The sequence below is a fragment of the Magallana gigas genome, chromosome 2 (genome assembly GCF_963853765.1).
Source record: "Magallana gigas chromosome 2, xbMagGiga1.1, whole genome shotgun sequence".
In the NCBI taxonomy this organism is placed as follows: Eukaryota; Metazoa; Mollusca; class Bivalvia; order Ostreida; family Ostreidae; genus Magallana; species Magallana gigas.
In genome coordinates this window covers 43,932,957-43,947,300 of record NC_088854.1, presented here as the reverse complement: position 1 = coordinate 43,947,300, position 14,344 = coordinate 43,932,957, and the positions used below count along the sequence as shown (strand labels likewise).

Genomic DNA, 14,344 nt, shown 5'->3' with positions numbered 1-14,344 from the left:
AGTCATGATTTGAACAAACCTGAAGCTACCCTACCTGAGGATGCTTCCACACAAGTTTCAGCTTTCCTGGCTGATTAGTTTCTGAGAAGAAGATTTTGAAAGATTTGCACAATATATTCCTATGTAAAAGTTCGACCCCCATTGTGCCCCCCACCTTACCCCCAGGAACCATTATTTGAACAAGCTTTCATCTACACCATCTGAAGATGCTTCCACACAAGTTTCAGCTTTCCTGGCCAAATGGTTTTTGAGAAGATTTTAAAATATTTACACTATATATTCTATGGACAAGCCCCCCCCCCCCCACCAATTGTGGCTCCACCCTACCCCTGGGTGTCATGATTTTCAAAAATTTGTATCTACACTACATAAGGATGCTTCAACACAAGTTTCAGCTTTTCTGGCCAAATGTTTATGGAGAAGAAGATTTTTGAAAAATATGAACAAATTTTCAATATATCCTAATTATATCCCCTTGAAATAAAGTGTGGCCCTTCATTTTAACAAACTTGAATTCCCTTTACCTGTTGATACCTTGTGTCAAGTTTGTTTTAAATTTGCCCGGTGGTTCTGGAGAAGAAGTCAAAAATGTAAAAAGTTTACAGACAGACGGACGGACAAACGGACACCGGACAAAGAGTGATCAGAAAATCTCACCTGAGCTTTCAGCTCACGTGAGCTAAAACAAAACAAAAAACAAACACAACTTTAAAACATCGAAATATTTCACTGACACTTCACAACGTAAAGATGACTATTCAACATATGAGTTCCGTTGGACGGAGTAAGAGTTTTAAATAAAAAACAAGGAGATGGTCCGCCAGTATTATACCTGTACAAAAACGACAAACAATCGTCAACTTCAAAACAAGCCACAGCACACTCTTTCTTGTTATCTACGTTCACACCTTCAATAAGATTGTCTGGATCATTGAAAATTTCGTTTTCTTTCACACGAATAAAGGATCCACTTCTCTTTTGTGGAGAAGACCCCAACTCTGCTCGATTGCACTGTGCGGTTAAAGTATTAGTCTCCACCGTCACTGTCGTAGTCGTAAACTGGGTGGATTGTGTTTCCGTTGTCAAAACCGTCTGTGTTGTAAATGATGTACTCGTTACACTTGCTGTCATCTCTGTCGATATCTGATTGGCTGTTTGCGATGTCTGTGATGTCATCTCTGTCGATATCTGATTGGTTGTTTGTGACATTGGTGTTGTTATTTCTGTCGAGATTTGACTGGTTGTTTGTGTCGACTGTGATGTCATCTCTGTTGAAATGGGATTGGTTGTTTGTGTCGACTGTGATGTCATCTCTGTTGAAATGGGATTGGTTGTTTGTGTCGACTGTGATGTCATCTCTGTTGAAATGGGATTGGTTGTTTGCGGAGTAGTTTGAAACTGAGTGGTGAGAAGAAATGGACATCCAGTTGAGGAAGTGGTAGGTAAACCTTAAAAGAGTTCATTTCAAAATAAGTCTTATTAATGAATTCTTATTCATTTCCTAACGTTTTTCTCTTTTTAAAGAAGGAATTTTCTTTATGAATTTTTTAATTGCATTACGCAATTTGGTTTAGATAGCCTAAATTTCTGCTATTATTTACAATTTGTCTTCAAATTAGCTTAATTTTTCTTCTTCTCTATCCTCTGTTACGTTACCGTGGTTACAATGGCGGCGGTGCCACATAGAAAAACACAAGGGATCATACTTCTGATTATCATTTAATGTTAATAAAATCGATTACTATTGGTGGCCACCGAAGTTTGGTTGGTATCTACAGAGAATCGTATCCACCCCCTAATTCTCATTTTTGCTATTTCGGGCTGGTTTATCGAAAATGAAAGTAGGTTTTGAATTTATTTCTCGATAATTACTTATCAGTTGAAATTTAATTATAGCTTACGGATATCAACTCACACGTGATGAAATAGTAAAGGTGTAAGCAGTTACTCTGGTGCCGGTATTTCGTGGTTTATTGGCAAAATGTCTTAATTTATTGTCCCCCGCCGCTACGCGGAGCGGGGACATAGAAATGCCGGGCGTCCGGCCGTCCGTGTGTCCGTCCGTCACACTTTTTTGTAAGCGCTCTCATGCCTACAAATTTAGACGGATTTTCATTAAATTTATACCAAATGTTTATACCACTAATACTTTGGTCAAGTTCGAAAATCAGCATTGGTCGATAGTTTTTGTTGGAGTTATGGGACTTCGACCACAAAAATGACTCCGTTTTATCCAAAAATTGACCTTGTAAGCGCTCTCATGCCTACAAATTTTGACGGATTTACATGAAATTTATACCAATGTTTATACCACTATTACCTTGGCCAAGTTCGAAAATCAGCATTGGTCGATACTTTTTGTTGGAGTTATGGGACTTTGACCACAATAATGACTCCGTTTTATCCAAAAATTGACCTTGTAAGCGCTCTCATGCCTACAAATTTTGACGGATTTACATGAAATTTATACCAATGCTTATACCACTATTACCTTGGCCAAGTTCAAAAATCAGCATTGGTCGATACTTTTTGTTGGAGTTATGGGACTTTGACCACAATAATGACTCCGTTTTATCCAAAAATTGACCTTGTAAGCGCTCTCATGCCTACAAATTTTGACGGATTTACATGAAATTTATACCAATGTTTATACCACTATTACCTTGGTCAAGTTCAAAAATCAGCATTGGTCGATACTTTTTGTTGGAGTTATGGGACTTTGACCACAATAATGACTCCGTTTTATCCAAAAATTGACCTTGTAAGCGCTCTCATGCCTACAAATTTTGACGGATTTTCATTAAATTTATACCAAATGATACCTTGGTCAAGTTCCTAAACAGCCTTGGTGGATACTAGTATACTGCTTGACCGGCGGAGGACCCAGGAATTCTATTCTTGTAAGTATAGATATTCACTATCTATTGATTTCATAATGGTCAATAATCAAAGTTAAACCAAACCAACATAGTATTGATTTTTAGACGGGGTCACGTGACCTCGTCTATTGGTTTAGTGTCAGCCGAAGTCTCAAACCGGAAGGCACACGTAGAACACATGAATTGAGTCTACGCGTAAGAAAATAGTGCAGAAAGTGTTCATGCAATTCAGTAAATATGTATTATAAAAACACGAAATCTGTTTAAGTCCATTGTGTATAAACAAAATTCTATTTAGAAAATAAACAAATAGTTTTATTGATCATATTATTCTTGCTCGGGTTCAAATGTGGAATGAGTTACGTAACTGAATGCACAGCGCCGTTGACGATTCAGTTTGTGTACGAGCTCATTAATCAATAGAAGAGGTTGACGGTGGAATCGAAATTAAAGTTCCCAAACGCAGTGTGCCATTTTTGAAAAGTTGTGATTGTTATTTTGACAATCTTTCACCTTAATACTACCAAACTTCGTGCGCAAGCCGAAGTTAAAATCGGGACGGGTTATACACAGATGTTTTACAAATAAAATAGCTGTTTCATTAGCTTCCAGTGTACTTGCGGTATGACTACTGTTCGTCTCTAAAGGAATTTTGTACAAAAAAAAAATAATAAAAACAAGTCTGAGTTTGCCTTCTCGTTTGTTGGCTTTCTAGTTGATTAAACTGAATTTAAATTTTAAACAATGCATTGTAAGCAAAATCTATAATAGATTATACATTTTGGAAGACTTATACATCATATAATATTTACAATCGTGTCGATTGAAGAACCAAGTTAAATGTTCATGTTCATGTTTTCCGGCTTAGTTGGAATCAGACTTGGGGTGAATTACTTTGTAAAAAAATGCATTACATTACCATTACTTTATGAATTAGGGCATTAAAATACCATTACCATTGCTTAATTTTCTTGAAGTAATGCATTACATTACCATTACATGAGTAAAGTAATGCATTACCATTACTTTGTGAAAAGTCAATATGTTTTAAAAAAGTAATTTAAAAACTAAATGAATAGTTTTTTATGCTTAAAATATTTACAGGTTCATGTTCATGTTCACTATCAGGTTCAAATTTAATAACTTATACAAGATTGTTGTTGCACTTGTAGTTCTCAAAGTAAGGTTGGTCCCGTAACATCTACACGCTATTGGCGGAGTTGACAATCTCTGTTATTTATGTCTCTGATTTTCGGAGTATGATTTTTAATGAAAGGAAGTGGTATCGTAATTCGTGTAGGTGATGCACGACTTTACACAAAAAAGTAGTGAGTGGCGAACGGATTTATTTTTACCTATTAATTTTGTATGAATCGCAAATGAAGAAAATCGTGTCAGATAAGCCGGTCTTAAAAATCAAAATGGCGACCGTGACAAATCATTTTATTGTCAAAGTTCTTGGAATCTTATTGTAAAAAAAAATATTTCTTAAGTCAGGTGCTTGTGTTTGTTATCGGCATACAAATGTTCCCTTTGTTTGTTAATTCAGCAGTTTTAGAGTTTTCGGGGTTTTCATAAAACTTTTATTACGGATACCGTCCGACTTGTGGATTTTCCCTTTGATCACAAAATTGAATAAATCTAATGTTTTAAATTATCTACTTTGATTTAGTTGTTTGATTTTCCCGGTTAGTAGTAATTTTTCAAATTTTTCCTTGGGGTTTTATTTTACATAAAATACCATTGTGTCAATTTTCTACAATTATGAAGGCCGGGATTGAGTAAAATTTAGACAAAGTATCAGCCGAATTAACATATATTGTAACATTCGAGGAAATCCAGGACAATTACAAATTCAAACTTTCAAGACTCCGTCTTTCAGTACTCTTAGTACTTTGATTTATTATGAGTTTCAAATCTTTGAGGTTGATAATGTTACATTACTGCAAATTTGTAATAATATAGAACCAAAAGGTTAAACTTCAAGTGATAGGTTTTACTTCGATAGTAATTCATGCTAAACATGAAGAAAAATGACCCCTGCCGTAAACAAGAATGAATATGGTTATACATGTGTTACTTGTACCCCATTTCAAAGATATCTGACTTTGAAATTACTGAATTTTGTTTATTTTATGCTATGGTATGATATGATAGGAAAAATGAGAGTCTATGAGATTGTATGGTTTGGTGCAGATTCTGTTGTATGAGATTCTAATGCTATGATTTGAGATTTAAAATGCAATATTATCCTACGATGTATGTTGTAAAAGGTATGCTTTAACTGACAGTACTGTTGGTGATCTGGCTGGGACTATCAAGAATACAACACATGTTTGAGTGAACATTGTTAATCTAATTTGACAATAAATGCTATTATTTACATTAATGCTGCACGAATTATTTTATGTGAATTTTTATGGTTTTTTTTAAGTGAAACGGGAAAAATGTTTGACTGCAATCAAGGTACTTTTGAGCTTAAGAATTGATAAATTGATTATTCGAGTAATAATTCCTAAGAATAGAGTAAATCATTCATTCTAAATGCTTCACTTGTATACACAATATTTGGTAATAGAGGAAAATTATAAAAGTCAATGCAAGTATAATACATGAAAAATATAGACTCTACTCTTTCATCGGCAATAAGCAACACTTGTTATACAGCGACTTGTATCAGGGAAGCAATAAAAGACCCATTTGCTATACGTCATTGGACATACTCTAGTTTTTTTTTTAAATCCTACTCACCTGAGTATCTCATCTAAAAATAGGAGACATGTTTGTACATGTATTTGCATTAGAAACTTTAATATTTTTTGTTTTAGGGTGAATATGCAGTTTTAGATCTGTCGGGTACAATCCCTACTCACCTGATACCGATGGTGGCGATTTGCATTGATTTTCGATATAACCAGCGTCACTTCCTGTATTTGTAGTTACGTCGTACATGGTAATGCAAGTGACCATCATAGATAGCGCCATGCTGTTGTCATGCTTCGCTCCGATCCGAAGAATTCCGGGCAAGCCCAATATGACATTAGAACCATATGAAACGGGTGTCTCTGTGAAATTAATTACACCAGTGGTGGTGCTTACAATGAATTTCATCTCAGAAGGTGACTGACTTCGCCCTGCCTGTATCATGACCCACTGCCCTTGGAGCGATGGTACGGAGTGGGAAGGAGCGACGGCTCCAGGGTCTGGTAACAATTCCATTGTCAGCGTTGTACCGTCAATACACACACTGACGTCCGTGATGGTACCAGGTGAAGTCATGGATTTGAAATGGAATATACAACCCGTAGAACCAGAAATATGCACGGACATCGCAAAAGAAAAGTCTTTGAATTCATTGGCGTCGCCAATATCTATATCTATGAAGGGAAAATTGTAGGCGTCTAACTTTAACGGGAGTCCGGAAAATGAAGGATGGTTACCATCGAAGTGAAATCCACATTGAGTGTAGTCTCCTGGTGTAGAGGATGTTTTCTCGTAATTGAAAGTCGAGTCAGTAAGCGGCCAGATATATTTTGCACCACTGAAGCTGGACGTTGGATGTACTGAACCAAAAAGCATTGACAATTTAACTCGCTTCCAAAGCAGTAAACGGTACATATTACACATGAGAGAGAGAGAGAGAGAGAGAGAGAGAGAGAGAGAGAGAGAGAGAGAGAGAGAGAGAGAGAGAGAGAGAGAGAGAGAGAGAGAGAGAGAGAGACAGACAGACAGACAGACAGACAGAGACCTTTCATCAAAATCCATATGATCACCACAAGACTGGCACTTTCCCTCATTTCAATGTTTAAAAGCATCTGAAAGATATGTAAATTATTGTTAGAATACTTGGGGAATGAAAATAAGATAATTTTAAAAAACGCGATTCAGAAGACCAATCAGATTGTGGTACAATTTTTGTAAACTTTCTTCAGTCAATCTAATTCCAAGACAAAATACATTACTGGACATTATTAAACCTATATATTTACATCCCCATGCAAATGTATTTGTCTGGGATAACACTACGAATCTTGTAACGTATAGTATAATCGAACAGTTCCTGAAAATTAAGTAATAGGGAATATTCTTTTTAACATTTTGAGATGATCATTATAATTGTATTGGACGCCCCGACCATGGTGATCACTTCATAATACTCAAAGAGCGATTCCTAAATTAATCTCTTATTCTCGAAGAGAGGGAGCCAACATTTCCACAGCAAAGCGTTTTAAATGATGATAATTGCGAATTTTTTAAGAACCATCATGGTTGCAGATATTTTTCGCAGCTAACCAGTCCTCCTGTTTTATACATTGGCTGGTGGGTCGCACAAAATTGATCAACCGCAGAACAAAGAGGGTTTACAGTAACACCCCGAGTACTTCCTTTTTATTGTCAACCTTGGTTCTCGAACACTCTTAAAAGAACCAAGAACTGACCTAGATACCACGTAGCTTAGTTATAAAATGCTCCGAAGTGTTTAACAAATAAGCACGATACAAAATATTTTTTCAGCCAAATTTCAATAGGATTTTTTGAAATATTGATTCTACTATTACTCTAAAGTTTGGAATAGAATTTTTCGGAAGTTTACAGACACCTAAATTCTTCAATATATGGATTGTCATTGTCATAATAGTGTACTGTAGTTCTAAAGTTGGGGTTATGATTGATTATTTTCTTAAAATGAATAATATTTTAAAATATGATATCATTTTTGGGAGTTGATTTTAATCAACTCTCTCCTATGCACTTACTCGGGCAAACCGAAAGTGAAACAGTGTTTGGACCTAAGCACAAATCAATACCGCTGACAACACTTAGTTCCTGAAAATAATCGATAAATTGAGATGCAATGTATTCTGAAGCATTGTTTTTCAAGAAAACCTATTTATTAAAACCATGAAAATAGTAAGATTTTATATGGTACAAACAGTTTAGATATTTTTTGAAGTCGTATGTATTCATACGATAGACTTCAATGTACTAGTCTCGTTCAACCAGACGCTCGGCTGTCCCCGTTAATATCCGACAAAACAGAGAGTCTCTCTTGCTTGTCGGAGATAAACGGAGACAGTCGAGCGTTTGGTTGAACAAAACTAGAGTTCAATCTTGCCTGGATCCATACAATTTCTTGAAAATATTTCGATTACTGATACTACTTGCCATGCAAAATCACATATCGCTGATTTTAAAATAAATGATAATCGATAAAATCAACACCCCTCAGTACTTCAGTACTTTGATTGATATTTACATTTGCAAATATGTTTCCCTGCATTAACCTATAGGATAGCGAAAACGTTCAGTTGTGCATATTTGCATTTGCAAGAATGCTTCTTTATATGAACCTTTAGAGTAACGAAAACGTTCAATTCTGTGTGAACTTGTTCATAATGTTACAATGATCATCGCACGCGCTACTCGTTTGACGGTTGCATTATTGTAAAAGCAAAAACACCGTTATATTACGGAGGTTGGTACATGAAATACTAGTAATGTCATCATCCAAAAACCATTTGGATATAAAGACGGGGACCTAAAATGTTCATTTATTTTATTTGTGACCAATGTCACATGCGATTGTTTTGGAGATATGCCCCTCCCCCCCCCCCAAAAAAAAATGACAATTTTCCTGAAATTATTGCTAAAATTAGGCATGGAAATTGATTATTTGAAGAAATCAAACAAATATATATAGTCTGAACTATTGTTTAATCATGACTTTAATACAGAATGAAGTTGAGCTCATGTAGTGACTATAAAAGTAATATCAAAGTTTTAAAAACCTTGCTTTACTGACGGCTTCAAATGCCATTACGTAATGAACACAACAGCAGATGTTTAGTATTTTACAAAATTTTGGAGTACTCAAATTATAGCGCAAATAAAACAAATATTAGCGATGCCATCTTTCAAAGTCTTTATATACAAAGAGACATACATTTAATGTCTCATGCAAAAGTAAAAAAAAAAAAAAAAGTTGGGGTCACGTCTCGAAAATTTGAGATTTGCATGAAATAAGCTAATTGCAGGCCAAAGTTGGAGTTATATTTTTCTTGATTTATATGAAATATAAGCTAAATATGCCAAAATATATCGATAGAAATATCAAAATGTTGTTCAAATACCGGGGTATGTTTTTCAGAACAGCACGAATATTTCGTAATCCAAAAACTATCTGAAAGTTTGGTCTGCATTGAAAATTAGATAACAGTACTCTAAAACTAGTAATTTATGAAAATTGTTCATTTTCTTCTTGAAAACTTTCCGCCACAAAATATAGTCCCTTACTAAACCCTATAAATATGTGGTTTTCTTTTAATAATTTTATTCAACATAGTTTATTTGGAATTGTAAAATATAAATATACAAATAGAATTAATATAATGCAGAATTTTTAGACAAGAGGTGACATAAAATAGTTACCCAAAACAAGACGAACAATAATAAACAGCAATGTTCAAAAGTTCACCGGGATATGAACTTGGTTGGTACGTGATCAAATCTTCTGACAAGCCCTTCGAGCTTCATAAGATTTGATCACGTGACCAACCAAGTTCATATCCCGGTGAACTTTTTGATTTGCTGTTTATTTGTTAAGCGAACTTTTTCATGACGTCACAATAATCATAGCATAGGCTTATTCGCTTGAATCTCGGTAATTTTAACAATTCTAAACAGTTTGCCCTTTTCAAATGTAAACATAAGTTATAAACAGTAAATATGTTTAAAAAAAATTCACCAGGATATGAACTTGGTTGGTACGTGATCAAATCTTCTGAGAAGCCCTTCCGGCTTCACATACCATCCCGAAAGTTTGACATGTTTTATATAAACACTAGTCGAAACAGTATTAAAATGATTAGTAAAAAGGGGGAAAAAAAATCATGTCTTTGAACACCAGCTTGTTCTTAAATTTCATAATATTTTATAGTTCAAATTCATACTGATCATGATGTCAAGAAAACACAAGAACATTTTTTTTCATGTCGTTAATTTTCAATTTTCATTTCTTTATTGTTAATACAAATGATGTAACATGAAAGTAAAAAAAAAATATTAAAATTATACTTACCAATTCTAAATGATATTTTCCATGTATTACAACCAGATTTTAATCAGAGAGAGCAAACAAGTGAAAAGCTCGTAGAGCAATGTAAACACTCCCATGCAGTGCACGCTCGCTCAAAAACCTTTCGATTTAAATCTAATACATTGTAGATGCTATCATGGCGCTTCTGGATCCATTGAACAGGTTAAAAAACACAGATAGACCTATAAATATGCATTGAGGGGGTGTATTGCATTGAGCCGCGTTTTCACAATCATCACTTTCTGATTGAGTGATGAACTTTTCGATAATTAGCCAACAAGCTAACTGGCCAATCCACTTTTTGAACCGGTAAATAATTATTAGGAAAAAACACAGATAATTAAAACAAATGTATTAATTCTTTTTCTCCTCAGCTACGTGCCTGTGATACACTAGTTAAACAAACGAGGAATGAAAGAAATTATCAAGAAAAAGACGCCAATTGGAATACTTGCGCTATCATTGGTCAGTCTCAGTAAAGTCATGTAAATGCATTTTAAAACTGTTTCGGAGTAGGTGTTTAACGCTTGTGTATCTATTTGTCTCACTATTCCTAGCCTCCTCTGCAAGTCCTTTTTTGTTGTTGTAATTTAAGAGATCAATATATACATACATATACATATATATATATATATATATATATATATATATATATATATATATATATATATATATATATATATATATATATATATATATATATATATATGAACCACTAAACATAAACAAGCTCACAAAATGAATGAACGAACTTTAGGACGGCTACTACGTCATCCCATTTTGAATGATAGGAAACGTAAGATACTCTCATGTTGTAAAATTTTAATTTACCGGGTGTCGGTAAATACAAAATTTACAACATGACAAGTTTGTATATTTTGTACCTACTGCCATCCGGTAAATTTAGAATTTACAACATGACAATACATGTACCTTGGACTTGAACTTGGTTTTGTCGTGAAGATCTTATTCATGGACCATACGCCGAGATCGACAAGCTCAGTCTCAGGTACGTTTCCTCTACATATGTTTCTTTGGCTAAAGCGAATTCAAAAGTGAGATTTCGAAAGTGAATCCATTAAAGTTGAATGGCTTCTGTGGTATTTGAACAGTGCTCCAAAACCAAGAAATTCGTACTACCTCCTACGTCACACCACATTGTACTTTCCGGTGTGTATTTAAACCTTAATGGCATCGATGCATGACATCCTATATGCGTGTTCACATTTTTTTAAGTTTATTAGCTTATTCGTCTGATTAGTGATCTCATATTTTATTTGGAACGGAAAAGGACTGACGCTTGACTAACCTTGATTTTTACTTTGATCTTGCAGATCCACATGACTATTTTTTTTATCAGTGGTATTCAATAACTTGTTCTGATTCGGTAAGTAAGTATTTTCATTGGTGGGGATTAATCATACTGTGGTACATATTGTAGACATCTATTGTCAAATTTCAGATTCGTTTAGATGGCTGTGACCACTGAATTGCACATACAAAGATAACCCACAACTAAAGCTGTGGAGATTTGGTTGAAACAGTCGTCTGTACAAGGACATGACACGTCAGTTTTGACATACGGCACTGACCAGTTTAAGGGTCCTGGCCCCGCCGTCACCAAACTTTCCTCTCACTCAACCTAAGTACTAACTGAAGCCATTGAGGTTTCCTTAACTGAGGGTTTCCTCAAATCACCGTCACCAATTGCACTGAGGATCGCCTTAGTTAAGGTGCATTTTCCCCTCAACTCAGTACGTTGAGTTGTTTCATTATTAATATCGCGCATTTTCGAGGAATATTTACTCAATGATTGGCCGCAATAAAAAAATATGTCGGCTGTTTGTTATTTGTGTCTGTTGATTTTGCAACAAAAAGCTGTTGATTTTGCTTTCAGTTGGTCTGTTTCGTATTTTAGCATGTTTTTACAAATTAGTTGTTCGTTTTGCATTAACGTCTTTTTTGTATTTAAGAATAAGATAATGAACCAACACAGACCCCTTAGGGTTGATAAAAATATTCAATTAACTTTTCAATTCGAGGCAAAAACTGCTTAAAGGAAAATGGATTTAATAAGAATCCACGCGACATTAATTGTTGGACCCAGCTTTCCACTCGCTGAGCTAGCCTCAATGCCTTCTTAATGAATCTGATGCCCTTTTCGTGTTTTCCGTTCTATGAATTGATTTGATGAAGATAGGCTTCATCTACTTTTAATTAGAACATAAATGTCTTGAAACGAACGATCAATATTCTATGTTTTCCCTTGTGTTTTGATATTAGCATCGAAAACCTGTCTTCATATTTCACTTACATAACCAGTCAAACCCTATGTTTTGATGGAAATTTTTTACATTTTTATGATAAAAGTCTTCCATATGGTATCCAATCGATTCTCCAAAAATAATCGAAAGATACTGGGCGCACAAGATTGTAATTTTGCAGCTATCATCGACACGAATCCTTTGAGTTTTAAATGTCTATAACCTCCAAATGCTATGTACAGATTCGAACAAAAAATTGATATTGATTACTCAAACTATATTGAGATTTGAAGTACATGTCTATTTCGGCTATTTAAAAAAATCACAAGCTTTCTGAAAGGGGTAATGAGGGGTAAACCGACACAAAGTTATATTGGAAATGTTAATCCTTAATTTGTATAGTTCAATACAGTTTAGTTTTGTTGTATATCATAATAAACTAGTAATAAGAACAGAAAATAGTGTGCATATGACAGAAATCGATAACGACCAAATTAAGATATACTCTATTGCTCAACATATTTAAGTTACATCAACATATATTTAAAAACAATTTTTTTTTAATGGGAACCCCGGAGGAATTGAACCCAAAACGCTACATAATATTTACTAATCCAAGACGAAACCAGTGAGCCATGCGAGACTTTAGAATATGTGGTATATATAGTGATTGAACCAACATTGTCATATCTCTGAGCTTTATTTTTTATCCTCCAAAAAATATTTTCAAAAAGTACATAATTAGTCATCTCTGGGTCATCTCTCCATCCTTTTTTTTAAAGCGACATTTTTAATGAGAGAAGACTCAGAGACAAGAACATCATTTTAAAACAGATGTATATAGGTAGGATTTTGCATCAATAACGCCGTGTTGCTATATTTAGACCCATATTATCGGTATCATAAAACATTTTTCAATTCAAACATTTTTTTACCCATTCCACGTCCAACAGAAACCAAAATAACAGTTATAATTTGAAAAATGTGGTAAATAAATTAATGAATTTTCCACTCTCCTTGCGGGCCCAAAGTCCTGCCGAATCTACATCTAAAGCGCCCACTTTCTTTGGTTTTAAAAAATCAGTTAAATGGATTTTTTGAATGATTGACAAAGGATTGGAATACATTTAATTAGCTTTGAATACTTTCAATGACCCTTTAGAAAATAACTTTAATTATTGTGTCGAATAAAAAAGAAAGTTTCTTCTTTGATCAACGCCTAGCGCGATATTACGTACTGAATACCAGAAATATAATATATACTAGACTTAACCCGTGCGTGCACGGTTTGACATTGCATATCGGACATTTACGAAATAGATACATCGACAAACCGTGTTATTGACATTTACATAACAAAGCTATTATAAGCCTACAATAATGCTTTTAATTTCACTACACTTTCCTTAGTTTGAATAATCTAACCGTGTCTAGGGAAAGGCCCTCACCACAGTTAGAATGCCTTCCATATACCCGTAATGTAGCAGAAAATTGCAGAATCGCTCCTGAACGATTTTGGAGAAAATTAATGAAGTTGCCATGAAAATAACAGTCAAATTCATCATAATAAACCTTTTTGATACTGTAAATACCTTTCATCTAAATATTTTAATCCATATTATGAAAGAATTTAACACTTTTTCACCAACGTACATGTATTTTCTTTGCTACAGAGACAATATACACGGAACGCATTATATCGTAAAACTGCGTCTGTAGGACATTATTCATTTTTACGATAAAACATATTCTATCTTCACTCTCCTAAGAAATATAATGTGAATTTTTAAAAATGTATTCAAATATTTCTGTCATCACGAAGACAAAAGTAAGTACTTAGTTGAAATGTATATTTGTTATTTTATACTTTCTCTCATAAGAAATCATTAATATATATGAACAGAATATATAGCAAATTTCCAATGAAAATTTAACCCTATTTGAATTATCATTTCTGAGTTTATTCATGGAAATATGATATTGTGGAAACAAAAACTAAAGATCCCGTTAGCGTGAATGTATTGCGCAAGCGCAAGATTGTAAAATCCAAAAAATCCAGATGATTTCCGGAATTCTTTAAGGAATTTTCGTTGATTTCGTTGATT

At 34.2% G+C, this 14,344-nt stretch overlaps 1 protein-coding gene across 1 annotated transcript; it reads right to left on the bottom strand.

The window, feature by feature from the left end:
- Nucleotides 1-318: 318 nt before the first annotated feature.
- On the bottom strand, nucleotides 319-10,283 carry LOC109620608 (putative uncharacterized protein DDB_G0284715). Its single transcript, XM_020073423.3, has 4 exons — nucleotides 9,958-10,283; nucleotides 6,628-6,694; nucleotides 5,753-6,442; nucleotides 319-1,448 (listed from the first exon to the last, which is right to left on the bottom strand). The coding sequence occupies exons 3-4, from the start codon at nucleotides 5,776-5,778 to the stop codon at nucleotides 1,028-1,030; spliced, it is 447 nt and encodes a 148-aa protein (XP_019928982.3). The 5' UTR covers nucleotides 5,779-6,442; nucleotides 6,628-6,694; nucleotides 9,958-10,283; the 3' UTR covers nucleotides 319-1,027.
- Nucleotides 10,284-14,344: the final 4,061 nt, after the last annotated feature.